Source organism: Mastacembelus armatus, chromosome 4 (genome assembly GCF_900324485.2).
Source record: "Mastacembelus armatus chromosome 4, fMasArm1.2, whole genome shotgun sequence".
NCBI classification, from domain to species: Eukaryota; Metazoa; Chordata; class Actinopteri; order Synbranchiformes; family Mastacembelidae; genus Mastacembelus; species Mastacembelus armatus.
The window spans coordinates 9,125,050-9,139,061 of NC_046636.1; the positions used below are offsets into that span (position 1 = coordinate 9,125,050).

General features: G+C 39.4%; 1 protein-coding gene across 1 annotated transcript; it reads left to right on the top strand.

Moving 5' to 3' along the window:
* The first annotated feature begins 7,234 nt into the window (after window positions 1–7,234).
* Window positions 7,235–13,592, top strand: tbxa2r (thromboxane A2 receptor). Its single transcript, XM_026323288.2, has 3 exons — window positions 7,235–7,479; window positions 9,881–10,768; window positions 13,114–13,592. The coding sequence occupies exons 2-3, from the start codon at window positions 9,971–9,973 to the stop codon at window positions 13,372–13,374; spliced, it is 1,059 nt and encodes a 352-aa protein (XP_026179073.1). The 5' UTR covers window positions 7,235–7,479; window positions 9,881–9,970; the 3' UTR covers window positions 13,375–13,592.
* The last annotated feature ends 420 nt before the right edge of the window (window positions 13,593–14,012 follow it).

Here is a 14,012-nt window from a genome sequence, read left to right on the forward strand (position 1 = left end):
CTGGATACTCTTTTTTAAGGCCTATCCGGTCTCTGTGCAACCGCAGCAGGAGCTTGGTTCGCATTAAGTCAGACTTGTTCCAGTGGATGTCCGACTGTGGCAGGGCTGCCCTAGTCATCGGTTGTGTTCATTACTTTTATGGACAGAATTTCTAGCAAGGGGCTGGAGGGAGTCCAGTTCTCTGCTTTTTGCAGATGATGTTGTCCTGTTGGCTCCATTGAGCCAGGACCTTCACCGTGCACTGGGGCAGTTTGCTAGCAAGTGTGGAACGACTGGAATGAGAATCAGCACGTCTTTGTCCGAGGCCATGGTTCTCAACTGGAAAAGGGTGGCTTGCAATCTCCAGGTCAGGGGAGAGATCCTGCCTCAGGTAGAGGAGTTTAAGTATCTTGGGATCTTGTTCACGAGTGAGGGAAGGGCGTGAGATTGACAGATGGATTGGTGCATCGGCAGCAGCAATGCGGTCAATGCAGAAGATGGATGGATGGATGGATGGATGGATGGATGGATGAGTCTCTTGAGTCTGTAGTTGTTTTAAAGTTCTTTGCATCTGCCCGTCATTTTTTTTTCCTGTTTCACATGTGTGAATTCCATCTGGGAACGAAGAGAAAGTTCCTGTCATTTGTTTTCTATTGAGAACATTAAAAATGTGATGATTGACTGTAAGAATATATAAGGTTATGATCATTTAAATGGGATTGTTGAAATGTGCCATGATGAGCAGAAGATGTGCTGGATTAAAGACAAGAGAGCAGGGCAAAGAAATAGAAACATCCATCCATGCACCCAGTGCTCCTTTTTTCCATTCCATAGCATCACTCCACTTTCTACCAAAAGGACCTGTTTACTAGCTCAGTTTGTAAAAATGTTTCTGCTTTTTTCACAAATGGTTAGACTACTTAATTTTAACCAAGGTCTCACTGAGCAGCGTATTTACACAAAACCAAGGAGGAAGGAAGATGTTATGATATGCTGGTGCGGTGATGAAGGAGAGGAGACGCTGAACCCAAGTGCAGGACACTCAAACCTTTATTAAACCTGGACTCCCCAGGCTCAAACACAAACACAAAGTCCCTGTCTGGGAACAAAACGCCGCTTCAGCGAGGACAGGCTAAAACACAAACGAGTCACCGCAGGTATTATCTGACAGTGCAGCAACAAAGAACAAACAAACACAGGGTGTATAAATACATTCAGAAACAAAGACCAATGAAACACAGGTGAAAGTAATCTAACTAATGAACACAAAGCTACCTATGACTAACCTAATGAACACAGGAAACCAGAACACCAAAATAAGAGACAAACCGGAAATAGAAATCTTATGCCATAACAGAAGATCTATTGTTTTTCTTTGTTAAGTGAGTTTGGTGAGCTGTTCGTGGCTCTTATTGAGACTGCCCTTCAAGGGATGGGCGTTCTATGTATAGAAACCTCAATTAAATGTAATTCTGGAACTAAGGAAGTTTTACATCTGGGGAAGGGTTTTTTTGAGGCATTGTTTTAGTCTGTCCAGTCATTTAGTCATAACTTTGTGTCTATAAAAACTTTTTGGTCAGTTGGATGTGTGTTTACATAGCCATTACGGAGAGAATATCTACAAGAGTTTTCCTTTGAAAAAAAATATAGGTGTTATAGATCTAAGGGAACCTTAGATTTTTAATCTCAGTATATAGACGTTTTTGCATCTACATTGATTGACCTTGCAAGCTGCTTTTGTAAAGATATAGGGAAGACTGACTGATTGTGTTCTATTCTGTTTTGCTCCTTTCTTGCAAGAAATATATTCTGATAAGACTGTCTGCACTCTCTTTATTGCTCATCTAGCGTTTTTTTCCACAACAGTAACATACTCCATATTTGCATTCTGATTGTAGTGTGTACAATGCCTCTTTGATGTGCATTTTTGTGGTAGGTAGGTTTTGCCAAAGCAATCCACAGTTGACTGAGACTATCTGAGCACAGCCTGTATAGGTTTTGTTGGCACTGTGTGCACAAATTCATGAAGCAAAGTTGTCTGAAAAGTGATTTTAATTTAACTGCGGTGAATTCTTAAGCTTTTGTGAATGTTTTCTCTTTTGTAAAAATTTTTAATCTGAGCCCATATAATATTCATGCCTCAAATATTTAATACATCTTTTTAAAATTATAGCTTATAACCCCCTGCGTAAATTGAAAAACCACATAAATCTAAATCATCAACGTGTCTCTTAGACCCCATCCCGACTAGGCTGCTTAAAGACCTGCCATTAATTAACTCATCTTTATTAGACTTGGTAAAGTTATCTCTAGTATCAGGCTACGTACCACAGGCCTTTAAGACTGCAGTACTCAAAAAGCCTAGTCTTGATCCAGGAGTCTTGACTAATTATAGACCAATATCCAACCTACCATTTATTGCTAAAAATCTTGAAAAAGCTGTTGCTAAGCAGCTACCAGACCACTTGTTATCAGAGGAACAGCATTGAAATGGTTCCAATCCTATTTACGGACAGATTCCAGTTTGTTCATGTCCATGATGAACCTTTCACACGCACAAAAGTTAGTTATGGAGTTCCACAAGGTTCTGTGCTAGGACCGATTCTGTTCACCCTGTACATGCGTCCTTTAGGCAATGTCATTAGGAAGCACTCTATTAATTACCACTGCTATGCAGATGACACTCAGCTGTATCTATCTATGAAACCTGTTAACACAAACCAGTTAACCAGACTTCAAGCGTGTCTAACTGACATAATGGCCTGGATGACCAGTAACTTTCTACTTTTAAATTCAGAGAAAACAGAAGTTATTGTATTTGGGCCAAAAAACCTCAGAAATAGTTTTCTAAAGTTATAGCTTCTTTAGATGGCATAGCCCTGGCCTCCAGCACTACTGTGAAAAACCTTGGAGTTATTTTTGACCAGGACATGTCTTTTAACTCACAAATAAAACGAATCTCAAGAACTGCCTTCTTTCACTTACACAACATTGCCAAAATTAGGAACACCCAAAATGATGCAGAAAAACTAGTCCATGCATTTGTTACCTCAAGGCTAAATTACTGTAACTCATTACTATCTGGATGTCCCAGTATCTTCATAAAAAGCCTCCAGTTAATCAAAAATGCTGCAGCCAGAGTCCTGACAGGAACTAGCAAGAGAGATCACATTTCTTCTATACTAGCTTCTCTTCATTGGCCCCCTGTAAAATCTAGAATAGAATTTAAAATCCTTCTCACATACAAATCCCTTCATGATAAAGCTCCTTCATACCTTGAAGACCTCATAGTTCCATATTATCCCAATAGACCACTTCGCTCTCAGAGTGCAGGTCTACTTGTGGTTCCCAGATTTTCCAAAAGCAGAATGGGAGGCAGAGCCTTTATCTGTCAGTCTCCTCTCCTGTGGAACCAGCTCCCAGTCTGGGTTCAGGAGGCAGACACTCTCTGTACTTTTAAGGCTAGACTTAAAAGCTTCCTTTTTGACAAAGTGTATAGTTAGGGCTAGCTTCAGGTAACCCTGAACCATCCCTTAGTTATGCTGCTATAGGCCTAGACTGCCCGAGGACTGCACTGAGCTCCCCTACCCTAACCCTCCCCTCCCTTCCCTTCCCCTCTCTTCCTCGAACCCCCCCCCCCCCCCCCGACCACCACCATTGAATGTCATTAACCTTGTGCTCTCTCTCTCTCCCATAGTTTGTGCTCTCTCCCTCTCTCTCTGTACTCTCTCTGTACCTTTTGCAGGTGTCCCTTGTCCTGGAGCTGTATATAGCTGATGTGCAGTTACTGGCCCCACCAACCTGCTGTGTTTATTTGTTGTTTATTGTTGCTGTTCTTTTCTCTCTCCTCTACCCACTCACCCCAACCGGTTGAGGCCTGGTGGCCTGGTTCTGCTGGAGGTTTTCTCTTCCTTTAAAGGGAGTTTTTCCTCTCCACTGTCACCAAGCGCTTGCTCATAAGGGATTTGTTGGGGGATTTTTTGTTTTTTGTAAAGTGCCTCTAGATGATTTGTATTGTAATTTGGCGTTATACAAATAAATTGAATTGAATTGAATGCTGCTTTCCATCTAATGGTGTACTAACACTAGGCAGTCCATACTGAGCCCGGGCACATTTAACCCCTGAAGTCCAATTTTATGAGGGTGTACTCACATTAGGCATGGTGACCTCATATCATTCCCAAGCACCATTGGTACTCCTCCCCACTCTCCTTCTGCCCTGCACTCACACTGCATTTGAAACAATTCAGGCCAGAGCACACTTATGCCACCACAATACCACTGAAGAGATGTACTCTGATACAGTGTTGGTCTTCCGTGCCCAGCCACAGTTATTGATCACACACTAAACCTTCTTGCTGTAAGGCGATGTTCAGTAATTATGCTACAAATAAATATAAAAATCACTGTTGAAAAATTAATTACTATTTTATGAATTATTTGTTTAGTTAGCTCCAAGCACAGATAACTTGGGTAGGTTTAAGGTGAGACAAACAACGTTGTTTATTGTTTGAAACTGGAAGAAAACAGCAGTCTGCCATGTTACACTCCACTCCATTGACACCGAAAACGATTTCTGTATATGATTTTCAGTATATACACTTTACATAGCATATTTCTGTATTAGGGTTGCTTTTCCTAAATTGCACTTGAAACAAATACATGTCATTAATTAATAAATTCACTGATGTCAAGCTACTTGTTAATTTTAGATGTAGCAATAAGGGAATTTGACTGTAACCCTGAGTGGAATCCTAACCCTGATACTATCTCAAAAGCCAGTGCATACCAGAGTCCCATGATGCACATTAAAACACATAATTGACTATTATTCATGATATCAATTTTTCTGTTTGCAGAGTCAGTCATCATCTCCAGGTTGGATGAGATCCAGACTGGTTCATATCATGCATAACTTTAAAGAGTCTTCAGTTTTTTAAGCTCATAAAGAGGTGATAGTATTGTCACATAAATGTGCTATTATGATCCCTGTGGCCCTGGTTAAGAAATAAGTGAGTTTATATGATGGATGGATGGATGGATGGATGTGCTGTTATGGTTCATCTCTCCAGACTTTGTTCACCACATCTGACAAAACAATACTAATACTAATTGTCCGTTTGCTCCCATTTAATGTGTGTGTAATATTAATTCTTTCTCCTTTTCCTTTCGGCTGCTCCCTTCAGGGGTCGCCACAGCGAATCATCCACCTCCATTCAACCCTATCCTCTTGATCCTCCCACACATATTGAATTTGAGGAAAACAGTATGCTAAATCCACCTATTATTGCATTAGTAAACAATCTGAAAAGAACTTTTTAAAATTTTGAGAAATATGCTTTTTTTGTTGAGATTTAAATGAGAAGATCATTACCACTTATGTCTATTAACCAGGGCTCAAAAGTTCTCCATCATCATGCATTCCTGTCCTGCATACCAAACTTACCCATCACTTCCTCGTAACCTCTGTTTCCCTCACCAACATGTCTATTGAAGTCTGCCCCAATCACCACTCTCTCACCACTAGGGATACCCTGAATCACCTCATCCATCCCCCCTCCAGAATTTCTCCTTCTCTTCTAACTCACATCCTACCTGTGGGGCATAACCACTGACAACATTCAACATCACACCTTCAGCTTCCAGCTTCAGACTGATCACCCTATCTGACACTCTCTTCACCTCCAGAACATTCCTCACAAAATCCTCCTTCAGGATATCTCCTACCCCATTCCTCTTTCCATCCACACCATGATAAAACAGCTTGAACCCTGCGCCTAATCTATAAGCCTTGATACCTTTCCACCTGGTCTCCTGAACACACAAGATATCCACCTTTCTTCTCTCCATCATATCAGCCAACTCTCTAGTTTTCCCTGACAAAGTCCCTACATTGAAAGTCCCTACTCCAAGTCCTACACTCCTGCCCTTGCTCTTCTCTGCCTACGAACACGCCTTCCTCCTCCCCTTCTTCGACCAACAGTGGTCCAATTTCAACAGCACCAGTGGCGGTCGTTGTTAACCCAGGCCAAGACCAATCCAGTAAGGAAGTCATATTTGTGATTCGCATGTTTGATTTGGCTGAAATTTTAAGACGGATGCCCTTCCTGACACAACCCTCTGCGTTTACCCAGACTTGGGACCTGCACATGAAGACACTGGATTGTGCCCCCTTGTGGTTGCATTGTAATAATTAATGTAATATTAATTCTTTATTGTTACATTTTCCTGATGGAAATTAGATGCTAGACAAACAATACTTAATTCAACCACCGTTCACATACTATATGGATAATGCCTTCAATATTGGGCACCTGGCAACTTCACTGTCATCACAGGCCTCAAAGAGAAGTAGTCATGGTCAATAGTCATACAACACAGCTCCCTCTAAACCAGCAAGTTGTGTATTTTAGTGTGTATGCATTAAACAAATCACATGCTGGATGGAGAACTTTTGGAGCCCTGGTTAATAGACATAAGTGGTAACAATCTTCTCATTTAAATCTCAACAAAAAAAGCATATTTCTCAAAATTTTAAAAAATTCTTTTCAGATTGTTTACTAATGCAATAATATGTGGATTTAGCATACTGTTTTTCTCAAATTTAATATTTTTACTGAACTATATTTGTAACAGCTGCATAGCTTTTATCATTTACAGCTCTGCAATCTATTTTGCTTTCTTTCCTGCTGGATCCTCTTTTAACTCAATTATGGCTCTGAGTTTAGCTGAAACTATTTGGTAACCAAGACACACATCTGCATCACATATGTCTTTGTGAACAATTTGTTAAGTTAGGTAAACTATATAAAAGCCAGTGTTTATAATGCTGACAAAATTTGAAAATTTCTCCTTATAGCATGTACAGCTTTTTTCACTTGTTTCAGAATAGTTTTGAATCTGTTGTAAGTGTCCTTAAATGAGTCCAGTTATTACGTCTGTAAAAGTATTAAGTCTGTAAAAGTGTTGCAACAGCATTTAGTACAGAAAAGCTCAGAATCATATGTTTTGGTGCAATGACTAAACTTTGACTGACCACTTTCTCCATCCTTTAGGGACAACAGTATTATTCAGACATGCACGGAATACAAAAACAAACATAAGACAAATGCTTCTTGCTTTATGTTCTGTTTGATGCTTAACAACTTTCCTTTGTTGCTCAATGTCCTGCCTTAAATACTGTGCTGTCTTCCCAGAACACTCCCACTTTGTCTTCCGGGGAGGGGTGTACTGACTCTAAAGGCATGTGCAACTGGAGGGAAGAGATGAGTATGTGAGCTGCTGTAGGAGCGGAGCGAACTGGGGGTAGGGAGTGGACATTATTGGGAGTTACTGCTGACAGTCTGCTGTAGGATTTTATGTAGAATTTTACTTTCATCAGTTATTTCCTACTTGTTCCTGTGATTATTGATTATCGTCAGTAATCTTACAAGTGCAGAGAGATGCTTTGGATGGAGCAGTGCAAACTTTGGAAGTGAAGTTGGTTTTGGTTCTGTGGTGGTAAGATCTATCTTAATTACTTAATAATCCTGAAGTGTCAGCCTTTAAAAAACAGCCATATTTACAAAATTCTATAGCCACATAGGGTTTATGATCTAAAATTAATATGCTGTAATACATTAGTATGCAATAGTAAAAAAAAAATTACCCTTAGATTTTTCAGGTCATCCAGTAGAAGGTGCATTTTGCCAAGCTCAAATTTAAGTTGTGTTTTGTTTTTCGTTTTGTCACTTGGTATAAGGTTTAATGATGCACAGGTTAATATAAACTGAAACTCTTGACTTTTTAGAAATAATGCTACGCCGTATTTTGACAGTGTTTCAGAAATGCAAAGTGAAAGTAAAATGAATTAAACTACAAGTTAGTTAGCTAGACAGATTGAGTTCCAGAGGCAGAGAAAAAAGGGAAGCAGAACGTACACATTCATATACATTTATGTCTTGCCTACTAACAGCCTCAATGTTTAACAGACATTCTACAAATATGTGTTTAAGAGGTTTAAAATTCAGAGCCTCGCATACAATACCAGCAAACTGAACAGGATATCTGATGCACAGCGTTCAAACTGTTTTCATTTCAGCAGCCACCAGTACACTAGAGAATGTCTGTTCCACGATACAAGCGCCACTTGAAATGATTATGGAGTCTGGTCTATTTATCATTTGCTTAAAAAAACAGTCTGGTAGACAGTCTCTCAAAGACTCTTAAGACAAGTTCCCTATTGGCTACCCACCCTCAATTTAGGATCCTCTACAGATATACAATTTTGCACACACAGCTTTCACTCTAGCCACAGTATGCACAGCTCATAATCAGGTTTTGGTGGTTTCCCATTAGTTTGAATAGGAAACCCTTAACCACTTTAGTGAAGCAATTTTGAACATGATATATTGATTGTGAATGCCACTTTTGACTAATGGCACTTTTAAAAGGTTTCAGGGTCATATAAGAGCTGGCGCCAAGCCTCATCTGTCTCATGTTAGTATTCTGTAAAGGATGGAAGGACCTGACAATAATTAGCAGAAGTGCATCTTCCTGCATTTTGAAATGGTGAAAATACCTGTGTCCAGGTCACTTTTATGTCCATTGCCCAAAATGGGCCTATATAGTATAAAAACATCTTAGTATTGTTGAGGCAAAAACAAACTCAAATATAAAATAAATAGCATGAAATGATTTCTGGGTATTGTATTGAATTGAATAGTTTCTGAACAGTTAGCACAGTTTATGAACAAAAACAGAATCCTGTTATTTATTTCTCTTTGTTGCATAAGCTGGAATCTCTGTGTTGTTTTCAATTGTTGTCCTTTGCTGATTCGATCACCAGATGCTATGCCTACAGTTTGCTATGATTAGTGTAATTAGCTGTGAACAATGAGCAAAGACATTTTCAGTACAACATCAATCTACAGTTCAGCTTAGTGTTGAATTTAAAATCGTGTCCTGCAATGGAATTCTTCAAGTCTCAAATTGTGCAGTTCTTATTATATTTCAGGGTGAAATCAATATTTGCATGAAATTCCATGAAACAAAAATCTTAGTTAAGGAAAATAATATAATTATTACTTCATATATTTGATTTTGCTTCCCTAACCAACCAAATGCGTACCTCCACATTGTTGTTTGTTGCATGGAATTTGTTGTGGCTGTAACAGGCCATAGAGGACAGACCACTAGGGACAGCATCATAGCTGGACTGTGGCATTATGTGTTTATGTGTCTCTGTCAGAACTGTTCACATGACTGCATTTCCTGCCAGGATATGCCAGCTCTCGTTCTTTCTGTCTATTTTGGTCTCTGTATGTCAGTGTTGCTCTCCATCTAAGACCCATGCTGTCACTGTCTGTAAGTGATGGGTATTATGTGTGTAATAAAACTGAGCTGTGACATGGACTTTATATAATTAATAGAGCCATCCTAAAATGCATTTCCTCTTCTCCAGGATGCTTTGCGTTAAAACACAGTTTTTTTTGTTTGGGGACTTATTTTTGTTGTTGTAGTAGCTATCCTATTGTATCTACCAAACAAATTATAATAAACTGGAATTATAATAATTACTATAAAAATATGAGTTTATCTATAAATGGGGTTTCTTCCCTTAATTTTTCCCAGTTTATGGTAGGATACAATTTAGTCCAGAAAAAGAAACTAGAAACCACATTTCACCATTGGCAGTTTTGCAAAATGCTCAACTTAGCTTTGTATCCACAAGACTTCAATAAATCCAGCCGAACTCTTACATTAGCTGGGCATTTGTTTATTATGCTTCCTCTTTTTGATAACTTCATTTTTTGTATCTTTCAGTGCATTTAAATTTTAAATGATGTCTGCGTTTGTGCGAGCCAAACTACTGATTATGAATAATGTTTTGAGATGTAACTTTTCTCTTTTTACTTTTGAGGTTGACAAGAGAAATGAAATCTCTCTGACGGGTGTTGTCTTTCCATTTCTGCATCTTCTGACATCAGTGATCCTGCACCTACACGCCACCATGAATGCTTCAGTCCTGCCACTCAACAACACCACCCCACTTTGCTATTCCATCAACAGACCTCCATTCAATTACAACCACACAATTGCCTCAGCTCATTTTTCAGCTGTCTTCGGTGCTTTGGGTCTTATCTCCAATCTCATTGCCTTTGTAGTTCTCCTCAAGTCCTTTCAGCAAACACATAGCCGCTCACGCTCCTTTTTCCTAATTTTTCTGGGTGGCCTGGTGGTCACTGACTTCATGGGTCTTCTGGTCACAGGTTCTATTGTGGTCTCCTTCCATGTTACACGCTTTAATTGGCGTGAAATAGACCCCAACTGCCACTTCTGCAACTTTATGGGCATGTCGATGGTCTTCTATGGACTGTGCCCATTGCTGCTTAGTGCCTCCATGGCCCTGGAGCGCTTCATTGGCATCAACCATCCATTCGCACACTCCACCAGTATGCCCAAACGCCGAACGATCTCCATGGTGCTGATGGTGTGGTTTATTGCTGGCTGCATAGCACTGCTGCCCCTTACAGGCCTTGGGAGTTACCACATTCAGATGCCCGGCTCCTGGTGTTTTTTCAACATCAGCTCAAAGGGAAACGACCTGGTTTTCTCCCTGCTCTTCTCTCTAGTCGGGTTGTCATCAATCACTATGTCATTTTTGCTGAACACAGTGAGTGTGGTGACCCTCATCAAGGTGTGTTGTGGACAAGACAGTAACCAGCGGCGTCGAGATTATGAAGTGGAGATGATGGTTCAGCTCATTCTGATTATGGTCATTGGTTCTGCTTCCTGGTGCCCCCTATTGGTGAGTCTTCCGGTGTTGTGTGCATGTAATATGTTTAGATCTGTTTTTATGGAAAATGGCAAAACTGCAATTTAGAGCAAATTCCTGTTTAAATAGTGTACTGTAAGTATAATGTTCAAATTTAGAAATCTGAATTTCTAGTTCCTTGAGTTACATTAACAAACTTCTAAGATCAGTATTGTAAGAACAATCATTTATTTCAAATAGTTTGAAGATCTGTAAAAAGTGCTACAAAAAGTTCAAAATTTGTGCCATTTTGGTGATTGAGGTTTTGTCATGACATGACTGATTTAATATTTCATTTAGCATGTTAATTTACCACTGTAGCCAACATCTATATTTAATTTGAGTAAATATGGGCTGGGCTATTGGGACTGGAACACTCATCCAATGTAGTATTTTCATTTTAATGTGTATCTTTATATCCACAACAAACTTCACATTGCCTCCATGTGTATCTTTTTCATACATATATCATGTGATAGATTGCGGGTATAAACAAAACATCACCAATGGTAATGGTTATGGCTGATTGAAAGGAAAAAAAAGGAGATAAAAAGGAGTTTGAGTAAAAGTGTCCACCAAGTAAGAGGTTCCTCAGATAGCTATCAAACAGCCCCTAAACCTGACCATATACATCCATTTCATGTTATCAAGTTCCTAAGCTACCTTTCCCCACTTCCCTGCTGTGTGCTTCATTCTTTCTAGCAATGCAGCCCCTTGACTAACTGACTTGAAAGCCTTTTGGTCTAAACCTGGATCACACGGCCCACTTAATCACTTTGCTGAGATGACACATTGCCTTTAAAGGAAAACTGCTTTCTACAATAATTAGAATTTTACTTTTGTAACTCTGACATGGCGCATTACTGATAACATGGCAAACATTAGTAAAAATTGGTCCAAAGGTCCAAAAAACTCCAGGTTTGCCACATTTGCAAATAAAATTAATAAAATATAAATAGATAAAATATAAAGTGACTAAAACACATAAGTAACTATGTGTAAAACCTTTTATTATTAACAGATCCTGATGTATGGGGCCCTGACTAGAGCACATATTATTCTGCAGTCCTGTCTAACCTCAGATGTGTGATGCTCTGCACTGACATACAGTATATTCTGAGCAGCGTAGTCACTGCTGTTCCTGTAAGAAATTAAATAGTCTTGCTTAACATACGAATCGCCACCTGCAGTTAGATATTTGACCGCTGGACATACATCATGTTTCGAGTATTCCAACTCAAGCAAGTAAAAAGTACAAGAAGACGCAACAAGAATGTACCAGTAAGACAGCGTCCCCATAGTAAATGTATAGTATAGTAACTTTGGCTGGCTACCTCAGCATGACCTAAACATTTCACCTCACAGCTTATAGTTCATTACCCAGAGGTTTGCTTCAGAGTGCAGCCACTACACATCTTGGACTTGCCCCTGCTGTGTTCTTTTCATTCAATCCTTAATCAGATTTTAAACGCTTCATTGAAACTGCTTCATCCCTTTCTTCTGTCACTGTTTTATGCTTTTATGCACTGAAACTAACACAGATGTTTTTTCTTTATCCTGATAAGTTGCATCTTGAAAACTATAATTTTATCTACTTACACAATCTTGGAAGAGCAAAGCTGCAGAAATCCCTACAGATAAGAGTTACGTTAAGCATTAAGAAAATTGGTCAAACTGTTATTTTAAGGGACCTGAAAAATGCAATCTAAAGCAGGGCATGATGCCAATATTGTCTTTTAAAGTGATTTTCCCCCGATATGCTATCTAGAAGGTTAGCCACTATGCTAACTGTTACCCCATAAAACGTTAATTCTTCAGCTGTTTCAGTTTCTGGAGCACCTTTGCCGGAGAAAAGTTTGTGTAACTAAAACTGTGTTTGGTTTGCCCTTCATCCTAATATTTGCATGCAACAATTTTCATACATTGTGATGGGGATTAGGTAGCTGTTTTCTTTGCACTGCTTGGATGTAAACCGCAGGAGGACACAAGCTGAATTTGGAACAGAGGCAACAATAAGCCAATTTGTCATTCCTAAAGGAGCTTGTTACCATGTTTCTACCCCACAGGAAACTATTGGGCTATGCCTCATATAAATTGTTGTAGCTTAACTAAAGCAGTGTGGATAATTGAGTTGCAGCAGTCAGTGACTCAGGAGGGCCATGATGAAATGAGCATGGCCAACCCCTCAGTGAACCTAATCCATATGTGCCTATCTGTGCGCAATATTAATTGTCTTTTGAATTCTTATCTATTATAATATGCTGACTGTTGTAATTTGATTATCTCTATTCTTTATCCTTGTCTCTATCTTATCCCTTTATCAAACTCTCCACCACCAGGTCTTTATTGCACAAACTGTGCTGTCTGGAGCCAATGTGAAGGTCGAGTACCTACTGCTCTGGATTCGCCTCGCCACATGGAACCAGATCCTGGACCCATGGGTATACATCTTGTTTCGCAGGGCGGTTCTTAAGAGAATCTACCCCCGCTTCAACTGGTCCCGGGGTTCCATCATGACCCTCTACCCATCTTTGAGTGACACCATCCGAAGGTACACACGTTCGTCAATTGGAACCATGGCCTCAGATGAAACGGGATAGATGGGGAAATGAAACATAACTCCTCCATCTCCTTTGAAGGTATCACCTTCTATGTTAAAGAGCAATGAGTGATGTGATTAGGGTCTCACTCTGATTGGTTTTCATGTCAAATGTGACCAGAATAAGATACAAGATTGGATTTATAATCTGAATTGTTTCTGTACTAGCAACATGTGAATTCAGAGCAAACCATATAGCCTGAGCAGGCATCAAACTTGTAATATATATATATATATATATATATATGTATATATGGAGAGAGAGAGAGAGAGCGAGAGATAGGAGCAGTCTGTGGTTTAAATGTGATGCTTTGTTCTAGTGGGACATTATGACCCTTTAAGCACATGTACACTTTGATCAGATGCTCAAGTGTCATAATAGACCCAGAAATAATAATTTCCTGCAATTGTGCTGTCAAGTTAATGCAACGTCCTCTTCATGTATTATTCCCTTTGTGAAAGTTCTGAAATTAACATCTGGGAGGATCCTTTGAATATTGAAAGAAAGAGTGCAACAATGCATTAAACAATGAAAACTCACTTCTGCTGATCTTGTAGGGTTTCCAGGTGTGTCCCATACCATTTTAATTTCATTATCAGCTAGACATCGTTATATTCTATACAGCTATATCTGCTGAC